The sequence below is a fragment of the Salmo trutta genome, chromosome 26 (assembly GCF_901001165.1).
Source record: "Salmo trutta chromosome 26, fSalTru1.1, whole genome shotgun sequence".
Classification (NCBI taxonomy): domain Eukaryota; kingdom Metazoa; phylum Chordata; class Actinopteri; order Salmoniformes; family Salmonidae; genus Salmo; species Salmo trutta.
The window spans coordinates 43,225,616-43,247,368 of NC_042982.1; the positions used below are offsets into that span (position 1 = coordinate 43,225,616).

The following is a 21,753-nucleotide window of genomic DNA, read 5'->3' on the forward strand; positions in this document are numbered from 1 at the left end:
GAGACCGAGTCAGGCCTATTCAGCAACACCACCAGAGACCGAGTCAGGCCTATTCAGCAACACCACCAGAGACCGAGTCAGGCCTATTCAGCAACACCACCAGAGACCGAGTCAGGCCTATTCAGCAACACCACCAGAGACCGAGTCAGGCCTATTCAGCAACACCACCAGAGACCGAGTCAGGCCTATTCAACAACACCACCACCAGAGACCGAGTCAGGCCTATTCAACAACACCACCAGAGACCGAGTCAGGCCTATTCAGCAACACCACCAGAGACCGAGTCAGGCCTATTCAACAACACCACCAGAGACCGAGTCAGGCCTATTCAGCAACACCACCAGAGACCGAGTCAGGCCTATTCAACAACACCATCAGAGACCGAGTCAGGCCTATTCAACAACACCATCAGAGACCGAGTCAGGCCTATTCAACAACACCACCAGAGACCGAGTCAGGCCTATTCAGCAACACCACCAGAGACCGAGTCAGGCCTATTCAGCAACACCACCACCAGAGACCGAGTCAGGCCTATTCAACAACACCATCAGAGACCGAGTCAGGCCTATTCAACAACACCACCAGAGACCGAGTCAGGCCTATTCAGCAACACCACCAGAGACCGAGTCAGGCCTATTCAACACCACCACCAGAGACCGAGTCAGGCCTATTCAACAACACCAGAGACCGAGTCAGGCCTATTCAACAACACCACCATCAGAGACCGAGTCAGGCCTATTCAACACCACCACCAGAGACCGAGTCAGGCCTATTCAGCAACACCACCAGAGACCGAGTCAGGCCTATTCAGCAACACCACCAGAGACCGAGTCAGGCCTATTCAGCAACACCACCAGAGACCGAGTCAGGCCTATTCAGCAACACCACCAGAGACCGAGTCAGGCCTATTCAACAACACCATCAGAGACCGAGTCAGGCCTATTCAGCAACACCACCAGAGACCGAGTCAGGCCTATTCAGCAACACCACCAGAGACCGAGTCAGGCCTATTCAACAACACCAGAGACCAGAGACCGAGTCAGGCCTATTCAACAACACCACCAGAGACCAGAGACCGAGTCAGGCCTATTCAGCAACACCACCAGAGACCGAGTCAGGCCTATTCAGCAACACCACCAGAGACCGAGTCAGGCCTATTCAACAACACCACCAGAGACCGAGTCAGGCCTATTCAGCAACACCACCAGAGACCGAGTCAGGCCTATTCAACAACACCACCACCAGAGACCGAGTCAGGCCTATTCAACAACACCACCACCAGAGACCGAGTCAGGCCTATTCAACAACACCACCACCAGAGACCGAGTCAGGCCTATTCAACAACACCACCACCAGAGACCGAGTCAGGCCTATTCAGCAACACCACCAGAGACCGAGTCAGGCCTATTCAGCAACACCACCAGAGACCGAGTCAGGCCTATTCAACAACACCACCAGAGACCGAGTCAGGCCTATTCAACAACACCACCAGAGACCGAGTCAGGCCTATTCAGCAACACCACCAGAGACCGAGTCAGGCCTATTCAGCAACACCACCAGAGACCGAGTCAGGCCTATTCAACAACACCACCAGAGACCGAGTCAGGCCTATTCAGCAACACCACCAGAGACCGAGTCAGGCCTATTCAGCAACACCACCAGAGACCGAGTCAGGCCTATTCAACAACACCACCAGAGACCAGAGACCGAGTCAGGCCTATTCAACAACACCACCAGAGACCAGAGACCGAGTCAGGCCTATTCAGCAACACCACCAGAGACCAGAGACCGAGTCAGGCCTATTCAGCAACACCACCAGAGACCAGAGACCGAGTCAGGCCTATTCAACAACACCACCAGAGACCGAGTCAGGCCTATTTAACAACACCACCAGAGACCGAGTCAGGCCTATTCAACAACAACACCAGAGACCGAGTCAGGCCTATTCAGCAACACCAGAGACCGAGTCAGGCCTATTCAGCAACACCAGAGACCGAGTCAGGCCTATTCAGCAACACCAGAGACCGAGTCAGGCCTATTCAGCAACACCAGAGACCGAGTCAGGCCTATTCAGCAACACAGAGACCGAGTCAGGCCTATTCAACACCACCACCAGAGACCGAGTCAGGCCTATTCAACAACACCAGAGACCGAGTCAGGCCTATTCAACAACACCACCATCAGAGACCGAGTCAGGCCTATTCAACAACACCACCAGAGACTGAGTCAGGCCTATTCAACACCACCACCAGAGACCGAGTCAGGCCTATTCAACAACACCAGAGACCGAGTCAGGCCTATTCAACAACACCACCATCAGAGACCGAGTCAGGCCTATTCAACAACACCACCAGAGACTGAGTCAGGCCTATTCAGCAACACAGAGACCGAGTCAGGCCTATTCAACAACACCACCAGAGACCGAGTCAGGCCTATTCAACAACACCAGAGACCGAGTCAGGCCTATTCAACAACACCAGAGAAAGGTCGCAAATGACACCCTATTCCCTACATTGTGCACTACTTCCGACAAGAGCCAGGGCTATGGACAGTGCACTGTACAGCGAACAGGGTGTCAACAGGGATAAAAACCAGCCCTTCCTCAGTAGAAGATGAAGGGATGAAGAGATGACTGGAAGAAGGACAGAAAGACTGAGTGGTACCAGTCCGAAGAGAAGATATCACAAATCAACAATAGCTGCCAGGCTTCCTGTGCTCCAGACTGTACGCGTGTATAAATTACAGCACGTACATAAACGTGCCAGTGAGCGGTGTCCTGTGTGACACAAGCGTTTGCGTATTTCTTAGGAAATAGCTGACTCTACGTTTCATCCATCTGCCAAAGGAAAAAAAGGGTGCCGGCTGTTCAATGAGCACTTTTCATTGTCAGTCCATCAAGGGAAGCCATTCCACTTCAATCAGAGCTGCTCCCTCTTCCTCCATCATCTCTCCTCCATCATCCCTCTCTCCTCTCGTTCTTTTCCAGCCCCCCCCTCCCCCCGATTTAATAGTTTGTACTCTCTGTGTGTGTGTGTGTGAACTTATCTTTGGAGTGCCTGGGAGACAAAATCAAGAAAAGTTTTGATAAATCCATGAATCAGAAGGGAAATGAAGGTCATGTAATCCTAGACAATGTTATTGGAAGGTCATTTAATCCTAGACAATGTTATTGGAAGGTCATGTAATCCTAGACAATGTTATTGGAAGGTCATTTAATCCTAAATGATGTTATTGGAAGGTCATTTAATCCTAGACAATGTTATTGGAAGGTCATTTAATCCTAGACAATGTTATTGGAAGGTCATTTAATCCTAGACAATGTTATTGGAAGGTCATTTAATCTTAAATGATGTTATTGGAAGGTCTTTTAATTATAGATGATGTTATTGGAAGGTCATTTAATCTTAAATGATGTTATTGGAAGGTAATTTAATCCTAGACAATGTTATTGGAAGGTAATTTAATCCTAGACAATGTTATTGGAAGGTAATTTAATCCTAGACAATGTTATTGGAAGGTTATTTAATCCTAGACAATGTTATTGGAAGGTCATTTAATCTTAAATGATGTTATTGGAAGGTCATTTAATCTTAAATGATGTTATTGGAAGGTCATTTAATTCTAGATGATGTTATTGGAAGGTCATTTCATTCTAGATGATGTCATTGGAAGGTCATTTCATTCTAGATGATGTCATTGGAAGGTAATTTCATTCTAGATGATGTCATTGGAAGGTCATTTAATTCTAGATGATGCTATTGGAAGGTATGATAAACGGTTCTATAGGGGTTCTTAATGATAGGTTAACTGACAGGCCTGTGTTTCACATCTCTTCATCTAGGTGAGGGAGGACTGTGTGTGTGTGTGTGTGTGTGTGTGTGTGTGTGTGTGTGTGTGTGTGTGTGTGTGTGTGTGTGTGTGTGTGAGGACTGAACCGAGTGCCATTTCTTCCTCCCTGCGGTGCTAATGCTGTCGGCTAGGATCAGTCACAACTTCCCATCCAGAGAGAAAGGGGGGGATGGGGTTCCAACTGGCACCCTACTCCCTATATAGTGCACTACATTTGACTAGAGCCTTATGTCCCTAAATAGGAAATAGGGTGCCATTTGGGATGCAGTGGGAGTCAGAGAGAGAGAGAGAGAGCAATCTGTGAAAATCAGAAATCTATGAGATCAAAAGGGTAGTAATGCTGCTGCAGCTGCCTATCATCCATTATTGGTTCCATTAACCAGTCAGTCAGTCTCCTTTCTGACCCTCCAGGGACAGAGAAAAAGAGTGAAAGAGTGTTTGTGTGAGAGAGGAGAGGAGAGGAGAGAAAAAGCAGGAGAATTAGAACATAATTAGCCTAACTCTGACCACCTCTGTGGAGAGGGAATGACAGCCCCCCACTGCCACCTGTGTGTGTGTGTGTGTGTGTGTGTGTGTGTGTGGTGTGTCTGCCACCTGCCTGTAACCCCTATGTGTGTGTGTGTGTGTGTGTGCCACCTGTGTGTGTGTCTGCCACCTGCCTGTTACCCGTGTGTGTGTGTGTGTGTGTGTGTGTGTGTGTGTGTGTGTGTGTGTGTGTCTGCCACCTGCCTGTAACCCCTGTGTGCGTGTGTGTGTGTGTGTGTGTGTGTGTGTCTGCCACCTGCCTGTAACCCCTGTGTGTGTGTGTGTGCCACCTGCCTGTAACCCCTGTGTGTGTGTGTGTGTGTCTGCCACCTGCCTGTAACCCCTGTGTGTGTGTGTGTGTGTGTGTGTGTGTGTGTCTGCCACCTGCCTGTAACCCGTGTGTGTGTGTGTGTGTGTGTGTGTCTGCCACCTGCCTGTAACCCCTGTGTGTGTGTGTGTGTGTGTGTGTGTGTGTGTGTGTGTGTGTGTGTGTGTGTGTGTGTGTGTGTGTGTGTGTGTGTGTGTGTGTGTGTGTGTGTGTGTGTGTGTGTGTGTGTGTGTGTGCGTGCGCGCGTGTCTGCCACCCCCCTGTAACCCTCCTAACCCCCTCCTAGCTCCCTCCTAGCTCCCTCCTAGCTCCCTCCTAGCTCCCTCCTAGCCCCCTCCTAACCCCCTCCTAGCTCCCTCCTAGCCCCCTCCTAGGCCCCTCCTAGGCCCCTCCTAGGCCCCTCCTAGCTCCCTCCTAGCTCCCTCATAACCCCCTCCTAGCCCCCTCCTAACACCCTCCTAGCCCCCTCCTAACCCCCTCCTAACCCCCTCCTAGCTCCCTCCTAACCCCCTCCTAGCCCCCTCCTAGCTCCCTCCTAACCCCCTCCTAGCTCCCTCCTAGCTCCCTCCACCCAGGCAGCCTTCCCCACTGGGATGTTCTCATTACATGTGGCCCACCTGGGGACAACTAGGCCTATTCTGGACCCCCCAGCAACACACTTTATAAAGATTCTCGACAGACTGATAGCTAGCTGGAGAAACGGATTGGTAGGAGGGCCAGAGTCATGCTGCTTCCCAAATGGCTCTCTATTCTCTACATAGTGCCTAGTCCCCTATGGGCCCTGTTCAAAAGTTGTGCACTATATAGGGAGCCATTTGGGACACAGCACTGAAGGGCTAGGACTACAGACTAAATGACTAGAATTAGAGGTTTATTAGAGAGGAGAGCAGGGTGGGGTGGGAATGAAAACAACTGCTACCCAAGTTGCTCTGGTCGTGGTACGGTGTTGGATACTGGAAAATACAATGCTATCAACAAGCCTTTCAGCATGCTGGCAGAGAAGGGCAGTCAACATGTACTGCACTGACACAAATGACTGATGATTGGTTGAAAGAAATTGATAATAAGAAGATTGTGGGGAGCTGTACTGTTAGATTTCAGTACAGCCTTCGATATTATTGACCCCAACCTGTTGTTGAGAACACTTATGGTGTTGTGACTTTTCAACCTCTGCCATATTGTGGATTCAGAGCTCTCTGTCTAATAGAACTCAAAGGGTTTTCTTTAACGGAAGCGTCTCTAATGTCAAACATGTAGGGTGTGGTGTACCGCAGGGCAGCTCTCTAGGCCCTCTACTCTTTTTTTTAGTTTTACCAATGACCTGCTACTGGCATTAAACAAAGGCTGTGTGTCCATGTATGCTGATGATTCAACCATATACGGGTCAACAACCACAGCTAAATGAAGTCACTGAAACCCTTAAAGAGTTGCAGTCAGTTTTGGAATGAGTTCCCAGTATAAAAAAATATATATATAATAATAAATCCTGACAAATCTCTTCCCTAGTTAAATAAAGGTTAAATAAAAAATATACAAATTATAAATAGTGTGCATGTATGTAGTGCTGTTCTTGTCTATTAATGTTCTGTAATATGTCATCGTTCCTGTGGAACCCAGAAAGAGCAGGGGTAGCTTTCACAACAGCTAATGGGGATCCCGATAAAATACCAAAACACCAACTGGAAGTATATTAGAGGGGGAAGCAGGGAGGCAGCGTTGGGGTGAGAGGTGACAGAGGAATAAAAACACCAACTGCTACATGTCAGTGAAGCTGCTATTATCCTACAATATTATATAGCATAATGTAAGTGAAGCTGCTCTGGTACTACAGTATAATATAGTATCATGTAAATGAAGCTGCACAGGCACTAGAACGGTGAAGTTTGAAGAGCTAAAATATTTGACACTGTGTGGAGTACGGCAGGCAGCAGCCACAGAGCTGTGTTGGAAAACCTTTGCAGGAACACTCTACAAGGACAGACTGTGACAGCAATTAACCAAGAGAGACACTGATGTAGCTTTTAGGAAAATCAAAAAAATGACATGAAGACAATGAACTAAGAGCTCGTTTGCAGTTGGCATATTGTTCCCCAGAAGCAGAGAGCGCAACAGAATGATGCACAGGGCAACTGCTTTACATGAAACAAACGATTGGAGCGGGGCCCTTGGTGTACAGGCGCACGCAGACACGCAGACACGCAGACACGCAGACACGCAGACACGCAGACACGCAGACACGCAGACACGCAGACAGACAGACACGCAGACAGACAGACAGACAGACAGACAGACAGACAGACAGACAGACAGACAGACAGACAGACAGGAGCAGGACCCTTGGTTCCAGGAAGGACTAGCTGTGGAACTAATTTAGATGAGGAAACTCCGAGCCAGGCAGAACCAAGAGCCAAGCAGCTTAGAGGGATGAGAGAGGAGGCTTGAGGGAGAGAGGGAGGGAGGGACACAGAGAGACAGACAGGGAGAGAGCAGTATAATAGTAAGAGAGATAACTCCAGATGGGAGAGAGGGATGAGGGAGAGAGGGATGAGGGAGAGAGGGATGTAGAAACAGTCGTGATTCTCTCATCAGATATATTGTAACTATCCACTATCCTTCTGTATTCTACCACAGAGTTGCATTCCTTAGCTTCAACCCACAGTGTGTAGGAGTCTAGCAGACAGACTTAACATTAAAAAAAGGGGCAATATGCAGTTGCTACATCCATTTCTGGACTTGTATGTATGATATGTACCCGTTGATTCTACCAGAATATAACGTATACATTCCTTATGAGCATACCCCATCAGAACAAAAACTATAGTACTGTAGGCTACCTTGATCATATACAGCAGTCAATGTTTTACTCCCACGTTTGTAAACAAAACACTGTATAGCCTCAAAGCATGCTTAAAACAATCATTTTGATATGTCAGTCCTTGCATCCATACTTGTGTCTATGAATTTGAGAGTGGTTAAATTTCTCCAGCCACATCCCCTCAGCTTTTTACCGAAACAGTAGGCTTTGTTATCGTTTCAACTGCGGATTGCCCCTTTAACCAGCTAACGAGAGCACATTCTGTTACAAATCAGACCCGACATAGAGGATGTAGCGGTACAGATACAGACCCGACCAAGAGGATGTAGCGGTAGAGATACAGACCCGACCAAGAGGATGTAGCGGTACAGATACAGACCCGACCAAGAGGATGTAGCGGTACAGAAACAGACCCGACCAAGAGGATGTAGCGGTACAGATACAGACCAAGAGGATGTAGCGGTACAGATACAGACCAAGAGGATGTAGCGGTACAGATACAGACCAAGAGGATGTAGCGGTACAGATACAGACCAAGAGGATGTAGCGGTACAGATACAGACCAAGAGGATGTAGCGGTACAGAAACAGACCCGACCAAGAGGATGTAGCGGTACAGATACAGACCCGACCAAGAGGATGTAGCGGTACAGATACAGACCAAGAGGATGTAGCGGTACAGATACAGACCAAGAGGATGTAGCGGTACAGAAACAGACCAAGAGGCTGTAGAGGTACAGAAACAGACCCGACCAAGAGGATGTAGCGGTACAGAAACAGACCCGACCAAGAGGATGTAGCGGTACAGAAACAGACCAAGAGGATGTAGCGGTACAGAAACAGACCAAGAGGATGTAGCGGTACAGATACAGACCCGACCAAGAGGATGTAGCGGTACAGAAACAGACCCGACCAAGAGGATGTAGCGGTACAGAAACAGACCAAGAGGCTGTAGCGGTACAGATACAGACCCGACCAAGAGGATGTAGCGGTACAGAAACAGACCCGACCAAGAGGATGTAGCGGTACAGAAACAGACCAAGAGGATGTAGCGGTAGAGATACAGACCCGACCAAGAGGATGTAGCGGTACAGAAACAGACCGAGAGGATGTAGCGGTACAGAAACAGACCAAGAGGATGTAGCGGTACAGAAACAGACCGAGAGGATGTAGCGGTACAGATACAGACCAAGAGGATGTAGGGGTACAGAAACAGACCCGACCAAGAGGATGTAGCGGTACAGAAACAGACCAAGAGGATGTAGCGGTACAGAAACAGACCCGACAAAGAGGGTGTAGCGGTACAGAAACAGACCAAGAGGATGTAGAGGTACAGAAACAGACCCGACAAAGAGGGTGTAGCGGTACAGAAACAGACCCGACCAAGAGGATGTAGCGGTACAGAAACAGACCAAGAGGATGTAGCGGTACAGAAACAGACCAAGAGGATGTAGAGGTACAGAAACAGACCCGACAAAGAGGGTGTAGCGGTACAGAAACAGACCCGACCAAGAGGATGTAGCGGTACAGAAACAGACCAAGAGGATGTAGCGGTACAGAAACAGACCCGACCAAGAGGATGTAGCGGTACAGAAACAGACCAAGAGGATGTAGCGGTACAGAAACAGACCCGACAAAGAGGGTGTAGCGGTACAGAAACAGACCCGACAAAGAGGGTGTAGCGGTACAGAAACAGACCCGACAAAGAGGATGTAGCGGTACAGATACAGACCAAGAGGATGTAGCGGTACAGATACAGACCAAGAGGATGTAGCGGTACAGATACAGACCAAGAGGATGTAGCGGTACAGATACAGACCCGACCAAGAGGATGTAGCGGTACAGAAACAGACCCGACCAAGAGGATGTAGCGGTACAGATACAGACCAAGAGGCTGTAGCGGTACAGATACAGACCAGACTCTACAGTGGCCAGGACAACAGTACTGTAGGCCCATCTTAATATATATCATTACTGTAGACCCAGCTGGATAATATATATATCATTACTGTAGACCCAGCTGGATAATATATATATCATTACTGTAGGCCCAGCTGGATAATATATATCAGTACTGTAGACCCAGCTGGATAATATATATCATTACTGTAGGCCCAGCTGGATAATATATATCATTACTGTAGGCCCAGCTGGATAATATATATCAGTACTGTAGGCCCAGCTGGATAATATATATATCATTACTGTAGGCCCAGCTGGATAATATATATATATATCAGTACTGTAGACCCAGCTGGATAATATATATCATTACTGTAGGCCCAGCTGGATAATATATATCAGTACTGTAGGCCCAGCTGGATAATATATATATATATCAGTACTGTAGGTCTACCTTAATATATAGCAGTACTGTAGTCCTACCTTAATATATATCAGTACTGTAGGGCCATCTTAATATATATCAGTACTGTAGGCCCAGCTGGATAATATATATCAGTACTGTAGGCCCAGCTGGATAATATATATCATTACTGTAGGCCCAGCTGGATAATATATATCAGTACTGTAGGGCCATCTTAATATATATCAGTACTGTAGGCCCAGCTGGATAATATATATCAGTACTGTAGGCCCAACTGGATAATATATATATATATATCAGTATTGTAGGCCCAACTGGATAATATATATATCAGTATTGTAGGCCCAGCTGGATAATATATACCAGTACTGTAGACCCAGCTGGATAATATATACCAGTACTGTAGGCCCAGCTGGATAATATATACCAGTACTGTAGGCCCAGCTGGATAATATATATATATCAGTACTGTAGGCCCAGCTGGATAATATATATATACCAGTACTGTAGGCCCAGCTGGATAATATATATATACCAGTACTGTAGGCCCAGCTGGATAATATATATCATTACTATAGGCCCAAATGGATAATATATATATCAGTACTGTAGGCCCAACTGGATAATATATATCATTACTGTAGACCCAAATGGATAATATATATAGCAGTACTGTAGGCCCAACTGGATAATATATACCAGTACTGTAGGCCCAGCTGGATAATATATATCATTACTGTAGGCCCAACTGGATAATATATATAGCAGTACTGTAGGCCCAGCTGGATAATATATATAGCAGTACTGTAGGCCCAGCTGGATAATATATATAGCAGTACTGTAGGCCCAACTGGATAATATACCAGTACTGTAAGATCTACCGTCATAACATATAGCAGTACTGTAGGCCTACCTTAATATATAGCATTACTGTAGTCCTACCTGGATAATATATAACATTACCGTAAGCCTACCTTAATATATATAGCAGTACTGTAGTGCTACCTGGATAATATATAACATTACTGTAAGCCTACCTTAATATATAGCAGTACTGTAGGCCTACCTTAATATATAGCAGTACTGTAGTCCTACCTGGATAATATATAAAACTTTACTGTAAGCCTACCTTAATATATAGCAGTACTGTAGTCCTACCTTAATATATAGCAGTACTGTAGACCTACCTGGATAATATATAAAACTTTACTGTAAGCCTACCTTAATATATAGCAGTACTGTAGACCTACCTGGATAATATATATAACATTACTGTAAACCTACCTTGAGTTTGGTGTTGTGTTCGATGGCTGGTGACTTGTCATGCTTGGGGGGCAGACACAGTTCCCATTTTCCAAACTCTTTCTTCTTGTACGGGTGAGAGAAGTTGTCCCAACCATCTATGAAACAGAAGATAATGATTTATTTAATGTTTCTACTACACATACTGTACATAGAATAATATATATATAGTATTTCGATTTCTGTACTAAAAATATAGGCTACATTCACCTAAATGTGAAGTAGTCTGGATGTAGGCCTAGCAGGGAGATGCCAGACATTGACATTGTGTTTTTCTGCCCAATATGTGGGCATGCATTTGCAAAATGTATAATAAATTGGCACCAAAAGTATTTAGAATATTTACTGAGTACTAAACCACCAGCAGGCTCCTGAGAAACAGCCAGAACCTGCCCTGTATCACCGCTCTCTATCGTATCGCTGCATCACTGCCCTGTATCGCCGCACCACTGCCCTGTATCGCCGCACCACTGCCCTGTATCGCCGCACCACTGCCCTGTATCGCCGCACCACTGCCCTGTATCGCCGCACCACTGCCCTGTATCGCCGCACCACTGCCCTGTATCGCCGCACCACTGCACTGTATCGCCGCACCACTGCCCTGTATCGCCGCACCACTGCCCTGTATCGCCGCACCACTGCCCTGTATCGCCGCACCACTGCCCTGTATCGCCGCACCACTGCCCTGTATCGCCGCACCACTGCCCTGTATCGCCGCACCACTGCCCTGTATCGCCGCACCACTGCCCTGTATCGCCGCACCACTGTCCTGTATCGCCGCACCACTGCCCTGTATCGCCGCACCACTGTCCTGTATCGCCGCATCACTGCCCTGTATCGCCGCATCACTGTCCTGTATCGCCGCACTGTATCGCCGCATCACTGCCCTGTATCGCCGCACCACTGCCCTGTACCACTGCCCGTACAAATCACCTGAGAAACAGCCACAACCTGTATCACTGCCCGTACAAATCACCTGAGAAACAGCCACAACCTGTCCTGTACCACTGCCCATACAAATCACCTGAGAAACAGCCACAACCTGTACCACTGCCCGTACAAATCACCTGAGAAACTCAACTCCACCCACTGCTGTCAGACTGTATATTAACTCTAGCTCTTAAATGTATTCCCCCAAAATTATTTTTAACAAGCACATTGTTAGATTTGTTTCCACCATTAAAATATATCCTGTCGTGTCCCGTATTCTATTATGCCATGTATTTTAAGCATTATTCTTTTTTTCTAAGTGATTTCTTTAAACTATGTCAATTCTGCATTTCTTCGGTTTTATCCATGTGTGCAAGAATCAATAAACTCAAACTCCAAACTAAACAGGATGAAGAGTAACATAAGTTAGTGCACTTATCAAGCAAAGCTTCAGACATCATTGATCACGTTTAATGTTCAAAGAAAAAAATATATACCGTATCAGTCAAAAGTTTGGACACACCTACTCATTCAAGGGTGCTTGTAAATGTTTTACTACTTTCTACATAGAATAATAATAGTGAAGACATCAAAACTATGAAAAAACACATATGGAATCATGTAGTAACCAAAAAAAAAAGTCTTAAATATTATTTATATTTGAGATTCTTCAAAGTAGCTACCCCTTGCTTTGATGACAGCTTTGCACACTCTTGGCATTCTCTCAACCAGCTTCACCTGGAATGCTTTTCCAACAGTCTTGGAGTTCCCACATATGCTGAGGACTTGTTGGCTGCTTTTCTTTCACTATGCAGTCCAAATCATCCCAAACCATCTCAAATTGGGTTGTCAGATGATTGTGGAGGCCAGGTCATCTGATGCAGCACTCCATCACTCTCCTTCTCGGTCAAATAGCCCTTACACAGCCTGGAGGTGTGTTGGGTCATTGTCCTATTGAAAAACAAATGATAGCGGGACTAAGCGCAAACCAGATGAGATGGCGTATTGCTGCAGAATGCTGTGGTAGCCATGCTGGTTAAGTGTGCCTTGAATTCTAAATAAATCACTGACCGTGTCACCAGCAAAGCACCCCCACAACATCACACCTCCTCCTCCATGCTTCACGGTGGGAACCACACATGCAGAGATCATCCGTTCACCTACTCTGCGTCACAAAGACACGGCGGTTGGAACCAAAAATCTCAAATTTGGACTCATCACACCAAAGGACAGATTTCCACTGGTCTAATTGCTCATGTTTAATGGCCCAAGCAAGTCTCTTCTTATTGGGGTCCTTTAGTAGTGGTTTCCTTGCAGCAATTCGACCACAAAGGACTGATTCACGCAGTCTCCTCTGAACAGTTGATGTTGAGATGTGTCTGTTGAACTCTGTGAAGCATTTATTTGGGCTGCAATTTCTGGAGGTGCATATAATTTAGTTTTTATGATCTAAAAACAGGAACTGGATCTTGTGCCTCCAAGTAAAGAGTCCTATTCACCGCTGCTTTACAGGCTGAGACACTTGTCAAGCAAGAGTAGGATCGTTTGTTTGTTTGTTTGTAAGTGGTGTCCAGTAGAGGTCAATATTTTGAAATCCACAGCAGGATCAAAACGAAGCTTTGTACGTCATTTATCATGTGGCAACTGCCTGACAATTTTGAATGGGGTTTGAACTAAGGAATTAAACATATTTAACGCACTTTAAAAAAATATATAATTTTTTTTAAATACCTTTGAATACATAATTCATAATTATCAAAAACAGCTGTTTCATTCACAATCACTGAGGGGAAAACAAATCGAAATAGGCTCTCTCAAGACTCGATACTAGTGTGCTACGATTTACAGATAGACCCACATGGCAGAGGAATCTATGACCTGAGCCATCTTTCCACCTGACAAGGTGAAAAATGTTGATTAAAAACAAAAAGCTTCCAGCAGGGGTCGGCACGCCCTGTCCAGCAGTTCCTACATCCGTCAAATGGCAGTTTGGTGTCCAAAGCTGCAAACTACATCACTAGCTAGGTTTCTATGCAATTGGTGACAGATTATCATGCGAATATTTAAAAATATATTTTTATTTTTTAAATCAGAATAAAAACAATATGCACATTTTCCCACTATAGATGAGTTTCCATCAAATTGACCTGCTAATAAAAGGCTGTGTGTGCGTGGTGATGTAGTGCATGTAAAAGTTACACGGATTTCCATTTTCAGCTCTATTGATGGTTTTGTCTGAAAGTAAATGCGTTAGATAGCGAATGTGCCCACTACAGTCTTGTCACGAGCGCTTTAAACCACAGATACATTATGAATATAGCCTATAACGGCAGGCAAGATCATGTCACCAGAATAAGACCCTCGACATGTATTGGAAAGTAGCATCAATATAATCACTGTGGTATTGGATCAGACTACTTGTACATTTGAATCAAGCCTCGTGGATTTGGTATCATGCGTCCCATCACTAAAACGAAGTAAGCGTAAACATTTCTTTAACTTTAAAATGAATTCTTATCTTAAAACATGTTCACTTCACAGTAGTAACTTTTAATTAACAAATGCATTAACGCAAAGTGAGAAATATAAAATGTGGAGCCGCAAACAAAAAGTTTGTCACCAAAAACCAAATGAATCGACATGCCTACCCTGCTAACTCTCCAACGTTTTATTGTATTTTTACGGGTGATCAACAATCAAAGTAGCCTATCGGAAAAACATTGCTGCAGATATTAAACATCTTTCCAGAAAAACTTTTAATTGATAAATTGTTTTGTTATAACACCCATCTTTATATCACAAAGAGTAGCTTCGTGAGAAGAGAACATCTTGAGGAAACCCTCCATCTTTCTGTACCTCTACTTTCTAATCCCTCTCTCTTTCTCATACATTCTCTGAAGCTTCTTTCCGCTTTCTAAAGAATATTTTCTTTTTGTTTCCTTTCCCTTGTTCTCTCTCCATCCCCTCTCTCTCTGCATGGCGTAGACCTGGAGGGAAAATGATCTATAGCAAAGCTCCTGGTAAAAAAAAAAAGACAAAAATATGACTTCACTCCTGGCCCTCATTAAAACCTGCTCCCTCCCTCCGTGTGTGTGTGTGTGTGAGAGAGTGTGTGTGTGGCCACATGGTACATGACAGCACTGTCTAACATCCAATGTGCTGGCTATACCACTCCTATTCTAAATCAGAAGAAAGCATTGAACTCCAGTGTGTCATACAATGTAAAAAACACAAAGCATTTTAGAAATATTTCTGATACCAGTGGGTCTACTCCGTAACGGGGGAGACGTTCTGATACCAGTGGGTCTACTCTGTAACGGGGGAGACGTTCTGATACCAGTGGGTCTACTCCGTAACGGGGGAGACGTTCTGATACCAGTGGGTCTACTCCGTAACGGGGGAGATGTTCTGATACCAGTGGGTCTACTCCGTAACGGGGGAGACGTTCTGATACCAGTGGGTCTACTCTGTAACGGGGGAGACGTTCTGATACCAGTGGGTCCACTCTGTAACGGGGGAGACGTTCTGATACCAGTGGGTCTACTCTGTAACGGGGGAGACGTTCTGATACCAGTGGGTCTACTCTGTAACGTTCTGATACCAGTGGGTCCACTCCGTAACGGGGGAGACGTTCTGATACCAGTGGGTCTACTCCGTAACGGGGGAGACGTTCTGATACCAGTGGGTCTACTCCGTAACGGGGGAGACGTTCTGATACCAGTGGGTCTACTCTGTAACGGGGGAGACGTTCTGATACCAGTGGGTCTACTCCGTAACGGGGGAGACGTTCTGATACCAGTGGGTCTACTCCGTAACGGGGGAGACGTTCTGATACCAGTGGGTCTACTCTGTAACGGGGGAGACGTTCTGATACCAGTGGGTCTACTCCGTAACGGGGGAGACGTTCTGATACCAGTGGGTCTACTCCGTAACGGGGGAGACGTTCTGATACCAGTGGGTCTACTCCGTAACGGGGGAGACGTTCTGATACCAGTGGGTCTACTCTGTAACGGGGGAGACGTTCTGATACCAGTGGGTCTACTCTGTAACGTTCTGATACCAGTGGGTCCACTCCGTAACGGGGGAGACGTTCTGATACTAGTGGGTCTACTCCGTAACGGGGGAGACGTTCTGATACCAGTGGGTCTACTCTGTAACGGGGGAGACGTTCTGATACCAGTGGGTCTACTCTGTAACGGGGGAGACGTTCTGATACCAGTGGGTCTACTCCGTAACGGGGGAGACGTTCTGATACCAGTGGGTCTACTCTGTAACGGGGGAGACGTTCTGATACCAGTGGGTCTACTCCGTAACGGGGGAGACGTTCTGATACCAGTGGGTCTACTCCGTAACGGGGGAGATGTTCTGATACCAGTGGGTCTACTCCGTAACGGGGGAGACGTTCTGATACCAGTGGGTCTACTCTGTAACGGGGGAGACGTTCTGATACCAGTGGGTCCACTCTGTAACGGGGGAGACGTTCTGATACCAGTGGGTCTACTCTGTAACGGGGGAGACGTTCTGATACCAGTGGGTCTACTCTGTAACGTTCTGATACCAGTGGGTCCACTCCGTAACGGGGGAGACGTTCTGATACTAGTGGGTCTACTCCGTAACGGGGGAGACGTTCTGATACCAGTGGGTCTACTCCGTAACGGGGGAGACGTTCTGATACCAGTGGGTCTACTCTGTAACGGGGGAGACGTTCTGATACCAGTGGGTCTACTCCGTAACGGGGGAGACGTTCTGATACCAGTGGGTCTACTCTGTAACGGGGGAGACGTTCTGATACCAGTGGGTCTACTCCGTAACGGGGGAGACGTTCTGATACCAGTGGGTCTACTCCGTAACGGGGGAGACGTTCTGATACCAGTGGGTCTACTCTGTAACGGGGGAGACGTTCTGATACCAGTGGGTCTACTCCGTAACGGGGGAGACGTTCTGATACCAGTGGGTCTACTCCGTAACGGGGGAGACGTTCTGATACCAGTGGGTCTACTCCGTAACGGGGGAGACGTTCTGATACCAGTGGGTCTACTCTGTAACGGGGGAGACGTTCTGATACCAGTGGGTCTACTCTGTAACGTTCTGATACCAGTGGGTCCACTCCGTAACGGGGGAGACGTTCTGATACTAGTGGGTCTACTCCGTAACGGGGGAGACGTTCTGATACCAGTGGGTCTACTCCGTAACGGGGGAGACGTTCTGATACCAGTGGGTCTACTCTGTAACGGGGGAGACGTTCTGATACCAGTGGGTCTACTCCGTAATGGGGGAGACGTTCTGATACCAGTGGGTCTACTCTGTAACGGGGGAGACGTTCTGATACCAGTGGGTCTACTCCGTAACGGGGGAGACGTTCTGATACCAGTGGGTCTACTCCGTAACGGGGGAGACGTTCTGATACCAGTGGGTCTACTCCGTAACGGGGGAGACGTTCTGATACCAGTGGGTCTACTCCGTAACGGGGGAGACGTTCTGATACCAGTGGGTCTACTCCGTAACGGGGGAGACGTTCTGATACCAGTGGGTCTACTCCGTAACGGGGGAGACGTATACTCCGTAACGGGGGAGACGTTCTGATACCAGTGGGTCTACTCCGTAACGGGGGAGACGTTCTGATACCAGTGGGTCTACTCTGTAACGGGGGAGACGTTCTGATACCAGTGGGTCTACTCTGTAACGGGGGAGACGTTCTGATACCAGTGGGTCTACTCTGTAACGGGGGAGACGTTCTGATACCAGTGGGTCCACTCCGTAACGGGGGAGACGTTCTGATACCAGTGGGTCTACTCTGTAATGGGGGAGACGTTCTGATACCAGTGGGTCTACTCTGTAACGGGGGAGACGTTCTGATACCAGTGGGTCCACTCTGTAACGGGTGAGACGTTCTGATACCAGTGGGTCTACTCTGTAACGGGGGAGACGTTCTGATACCAGTGGGTCTATTCTGATGGTGTTACCATTAACCTGGCCAGAGCCTGAGCCTGACTGGTAGAGAGCCAGAGCCTGAGCCTGACCGGTAGGGAGCCAGAGCCTGAGCCTGACCGGTAGAGAGCCTGAGCCTGACCGGTAGGGAGCCAGACCGGTAGAGAGCCAGAGCCTGAACGGCAGAGAGCCAGAGCCTGACCGGTAGGGAGCCAGACGGGTAGAGAGCCAGAGCCTGAACGGAAGAGAGCCAGAGCCTGACCGGTAGGGAGCCAGACCGGTAGAGAGCCAGAGCCTGACCGGCAGGGAGCCAGAGCCTGACCGGCAGGGAGCCAGAGCCTGACCGGCAGGGAGCCAGAGCCTGACCGGCAGGGAGCCAGAGCCTGACCGGCAGGGAGCCAGAGCCTGACCGGCAGGGAGCCAGAGCCTGACCGGCAGAGAGCCAGAGCCTGACCGGCAGAGAGCCAGAGCCTGACCGGCAGAGAGCCAGAGCCTGACCGGTAGGGAGCCAGACTGGCAGAGAGCCAGAGCCTGACCGGCAGGGAGCCAGAGCCTACATCCCAAAAGGCACCCTATTTCTGAGGTTAATGGTAACACCACTGTTGTAAAGAAGCAGGCCTGCTTCCTGTGTTGTTTTACAGGGTCAGCCATAGTAGTATGATAGGTGTTGTTGTACAGGGTCAGCCATAGTAGTATGATAAGTGTTGTTGTACAGGGTCAGCCATAGTAGTATGATAGGTGTTGTTTTACAGGGTCAGCCATAGTAGTATGATAGGTGTTGTTGTACAGGGTCAGCCATAGTAGTATGATAGGTGTTGTTGTACAGGGTCAGCCATAGTAGTATGATAGGTGTTGTTTTACAGGGTCAGCCAGTGTAGTATGATAGGTGTTGTTTTACAGGGTCAGCCACAGTAGTATGATAGGTGTTGTTTTACAGGGTCAGTCATAGTAGTATGATAGGTGTTGTTTTACAGGGTCAGTCATAGTAGTATGATACGTGTTGTTGTACAGGGTCAGCCATAGTAGTATGATAGGTGTTGTTTTACAGGGTCAGCCATAGTAGTATGATAGGTGTTGTTGTACAGGGTCAGTCATAGTAGTATGATACGTGTTGTTGTACAGGGTCAGCCATAGTAGTATGATAGGTGTTGTTTTACAGGGTCAGCCATAGTAGTATGATAGGTGTTGTTGTACAGGGTCAGTCATAGTAGTATGATAGGTGTTGTTGTAAAGGGTCAGCCATAGTAGTATGATAGGTGTTGTTTTACAGGGTCAGTCATAGTAGTATGATAGGTGTTGTTTTACAGGGTCAGCCATAGTAGTATGATAGGTGTTGTTGTACAGGGTCAGTCATAGTAGTATGATAGGTGTTGTTGTAAAGGGTCAGCCATAGTAGTATGATAGGTGTTGTTTTACAGGGTCAGTCATAGTAGTATGATAGGTGTTGTTGTACAGGGTCAGCCATAGTAGTATGATAGGTGCTGTTGTACAGGGTCAGCCATAGTAGTATGATAGGTGTTGTTGTACAGGGTCAGCCATAGTAGTATGATAGGTGTTGTTGTACAGGGTCAGCCATAGTAGTATGATAGGTGTTGTTGTACAGGGTCAGCCATAGTAGTATGATAGGTGTTGTTTTACAGGGTCAGCCATAGTAGTATGATAGGTGTTGTTTTACAGGGTCAGCCATAGTAGTATGATCGGTGTTGTTGTACAGGGTCAGCCAGTGTAGTACAGCACCTCTGGAGTAAATGAGTGTTAAGTAGCTTTCTCAAGGGCACTATACTCTAGACTAGGGTTTAATCTTGGTACTGGATTAAACACCTGATACAAATTATATTCTCAGAAAATAATTTTAAAAAGAAGAATCTCAAATATATTTGGATGTGCTTAACACTTATTTTGGTTACTACATGATTCCATATGTGTTATTTCGTAGTTTTGATGTCTTCACTATTAATTTTACGATGTAGAAAATGGTAAAAAATAAAATAAGAAAAACCGTTGAATGAGTAGGTGTTGTAAAACTTTTGACCGGTAGTGTTAATGTCGGTAGGGGTAAGGTGACTATACATAGATGATAAACAGAATAGCAGCAGTCTACAATAGGTGGTGGGGTCAGGTCTATGTAAATAGTCCGGGTGGCTATTTGATTAATTGTTCAGCAGTCTTATTGCTTGGGGGTAAAAGCTGTTAAGAAGCCTTTTGAACCTAGACTTGGCGCTCCGGTACCACTTGCCGTGCGGTAGCAGAGAGAACAGTCTATGACTTGGTTGACTGGAGACTGACTATTTTTTGGGGACTTCCTCTGACCCCGCTTAGTATATTAGGTCCTAGATGGCGGGAAGCTTGGCCCCAGCGATGTACTGGGCCGTACGCACTACCCTCTGTAGCGCCATACGGTCAGATCCAGAGCAGTTTCCATACCAGGCGGTGATGAAGGACCAGGATGAAGAACCACTGCTGTAGACGCCCCAGGCAACAATAATACTTTATTTCCCTTTGCATGAAGAACTCTGTATAAAACCCTGCGGATGCATCCAAAATGCCACCCTACTGCCTATTTAGTGCACTTCTATTGACCAGGGCCCATGGGGTTCCTGTATTTGTATGTACAGGAATAGGATGCCATTTAGGAAGCAGGATGTACATATTATGTATCAAACCAGTGCCATATTCATGACCGGGGCTTCTGGGCTTTTTCCATATCAGCTGTGAAATTGAAATCAAATAATTTGACGGAGCCATGTCAAAATGTAATCGCTCTCTCTCTCTCTCTGTGTGTGTGTGTGTGTGTGTGTGTGTGCGCGCGCGTGTGTGTATATAGACGTTTGTACGCGTGTGTCAGAATGTAATCTCTGCCAGAAATGAATATTGAGCCTGAGCTACAGCCCACGTTCTTTGCTGAATAATTAACAGACGGATAGAGAGGGAAAGAGAGGACAGAGGGATGGAGGAAGGAACTGGAAGAAAAATCTATGGGGGGGGACGACAATAAACATTGGATTGGACCTGGGCTCTAGTAAACAGAATGAATACTGTGGGGGGACTGTGGCTGCCTTCCAAATGGAATTCTATTCCCTACATCAGGGCTCTCCAACCCTGTTCCTGGAGAGATAACCTCCTGTAGGTTTATACTCCAACCCTGTTCCTGGAGAGATAACCTCCTGTAGGTTTATATTCCAACCCTGTTCCTGGAGAGATAACCTCCTGTAGGTTTAACTCCAACCCTGTTCCTGGAGAGATACCCTCCTGTAGGTTTATACTCCAACCCTGTTACTGGAGAGATACCCTCCTGTAGGTTTATACTCCAACCCTGTTCCTGTAGAGATACCCTCCTGTAGGTTTATACTCCAACCCTGTTCCTGGAGAGATACCCTCCTGTAGGTTTATACTCCAACCCTGTTCCTGGAGAGTTGCCCTCCTGTAAGTTACAGGAGGGTCTCTCTCCAGGAACAGGGTCGGAGAGCCCTGCCCTATATAGCGTCGTAGAGCCCTGCCCTATATAGCGTCGGAGAGCCCTGTCCTATATAGCGTCGGAGAGCCCTGTCCTATATAGCGTCGGAGAGCCCTGTCCTATATAGCGTCGGAGAGCCCTGTCCTATATAGCGTCGGAGAGCCCTGTCCTATATAGCGTCGGAGAGCCCTGCCCTATATAGCGTCGGAGAGCCCTGCCCTATATAGCGTCGGAGAGCCCTGCCCTATATAGCGTCGTAAAGCCCTGTCCTATATAGCGTCGTAGAGCCCTGTCCTA

At 47.1% G+C, this 21,753-nt stretch overlaps 1 protein-coding gene across 1 annotated transcript in view; it reads right to left on the reverse strand.

Moving 5' to 3' along the window:
- LOC115163810 (1,4-alpha-glucan-branching enzyme) overlaps positions 1 to 21,753 on the reverse strand; it is a gene marked incomplete in the record, with an annotated part of 295,489 nt that overhangs the window by 217,706 nt on the left and 56,030 nt on the right. The window contains 1 exon segment of the mRNA XM_029715993.1: positions 11,127 to 11,242. Within this exon segment, the coding sequence (XP_029571853.1) occupies positions 11,127 to 11,242 (116 nt within the window).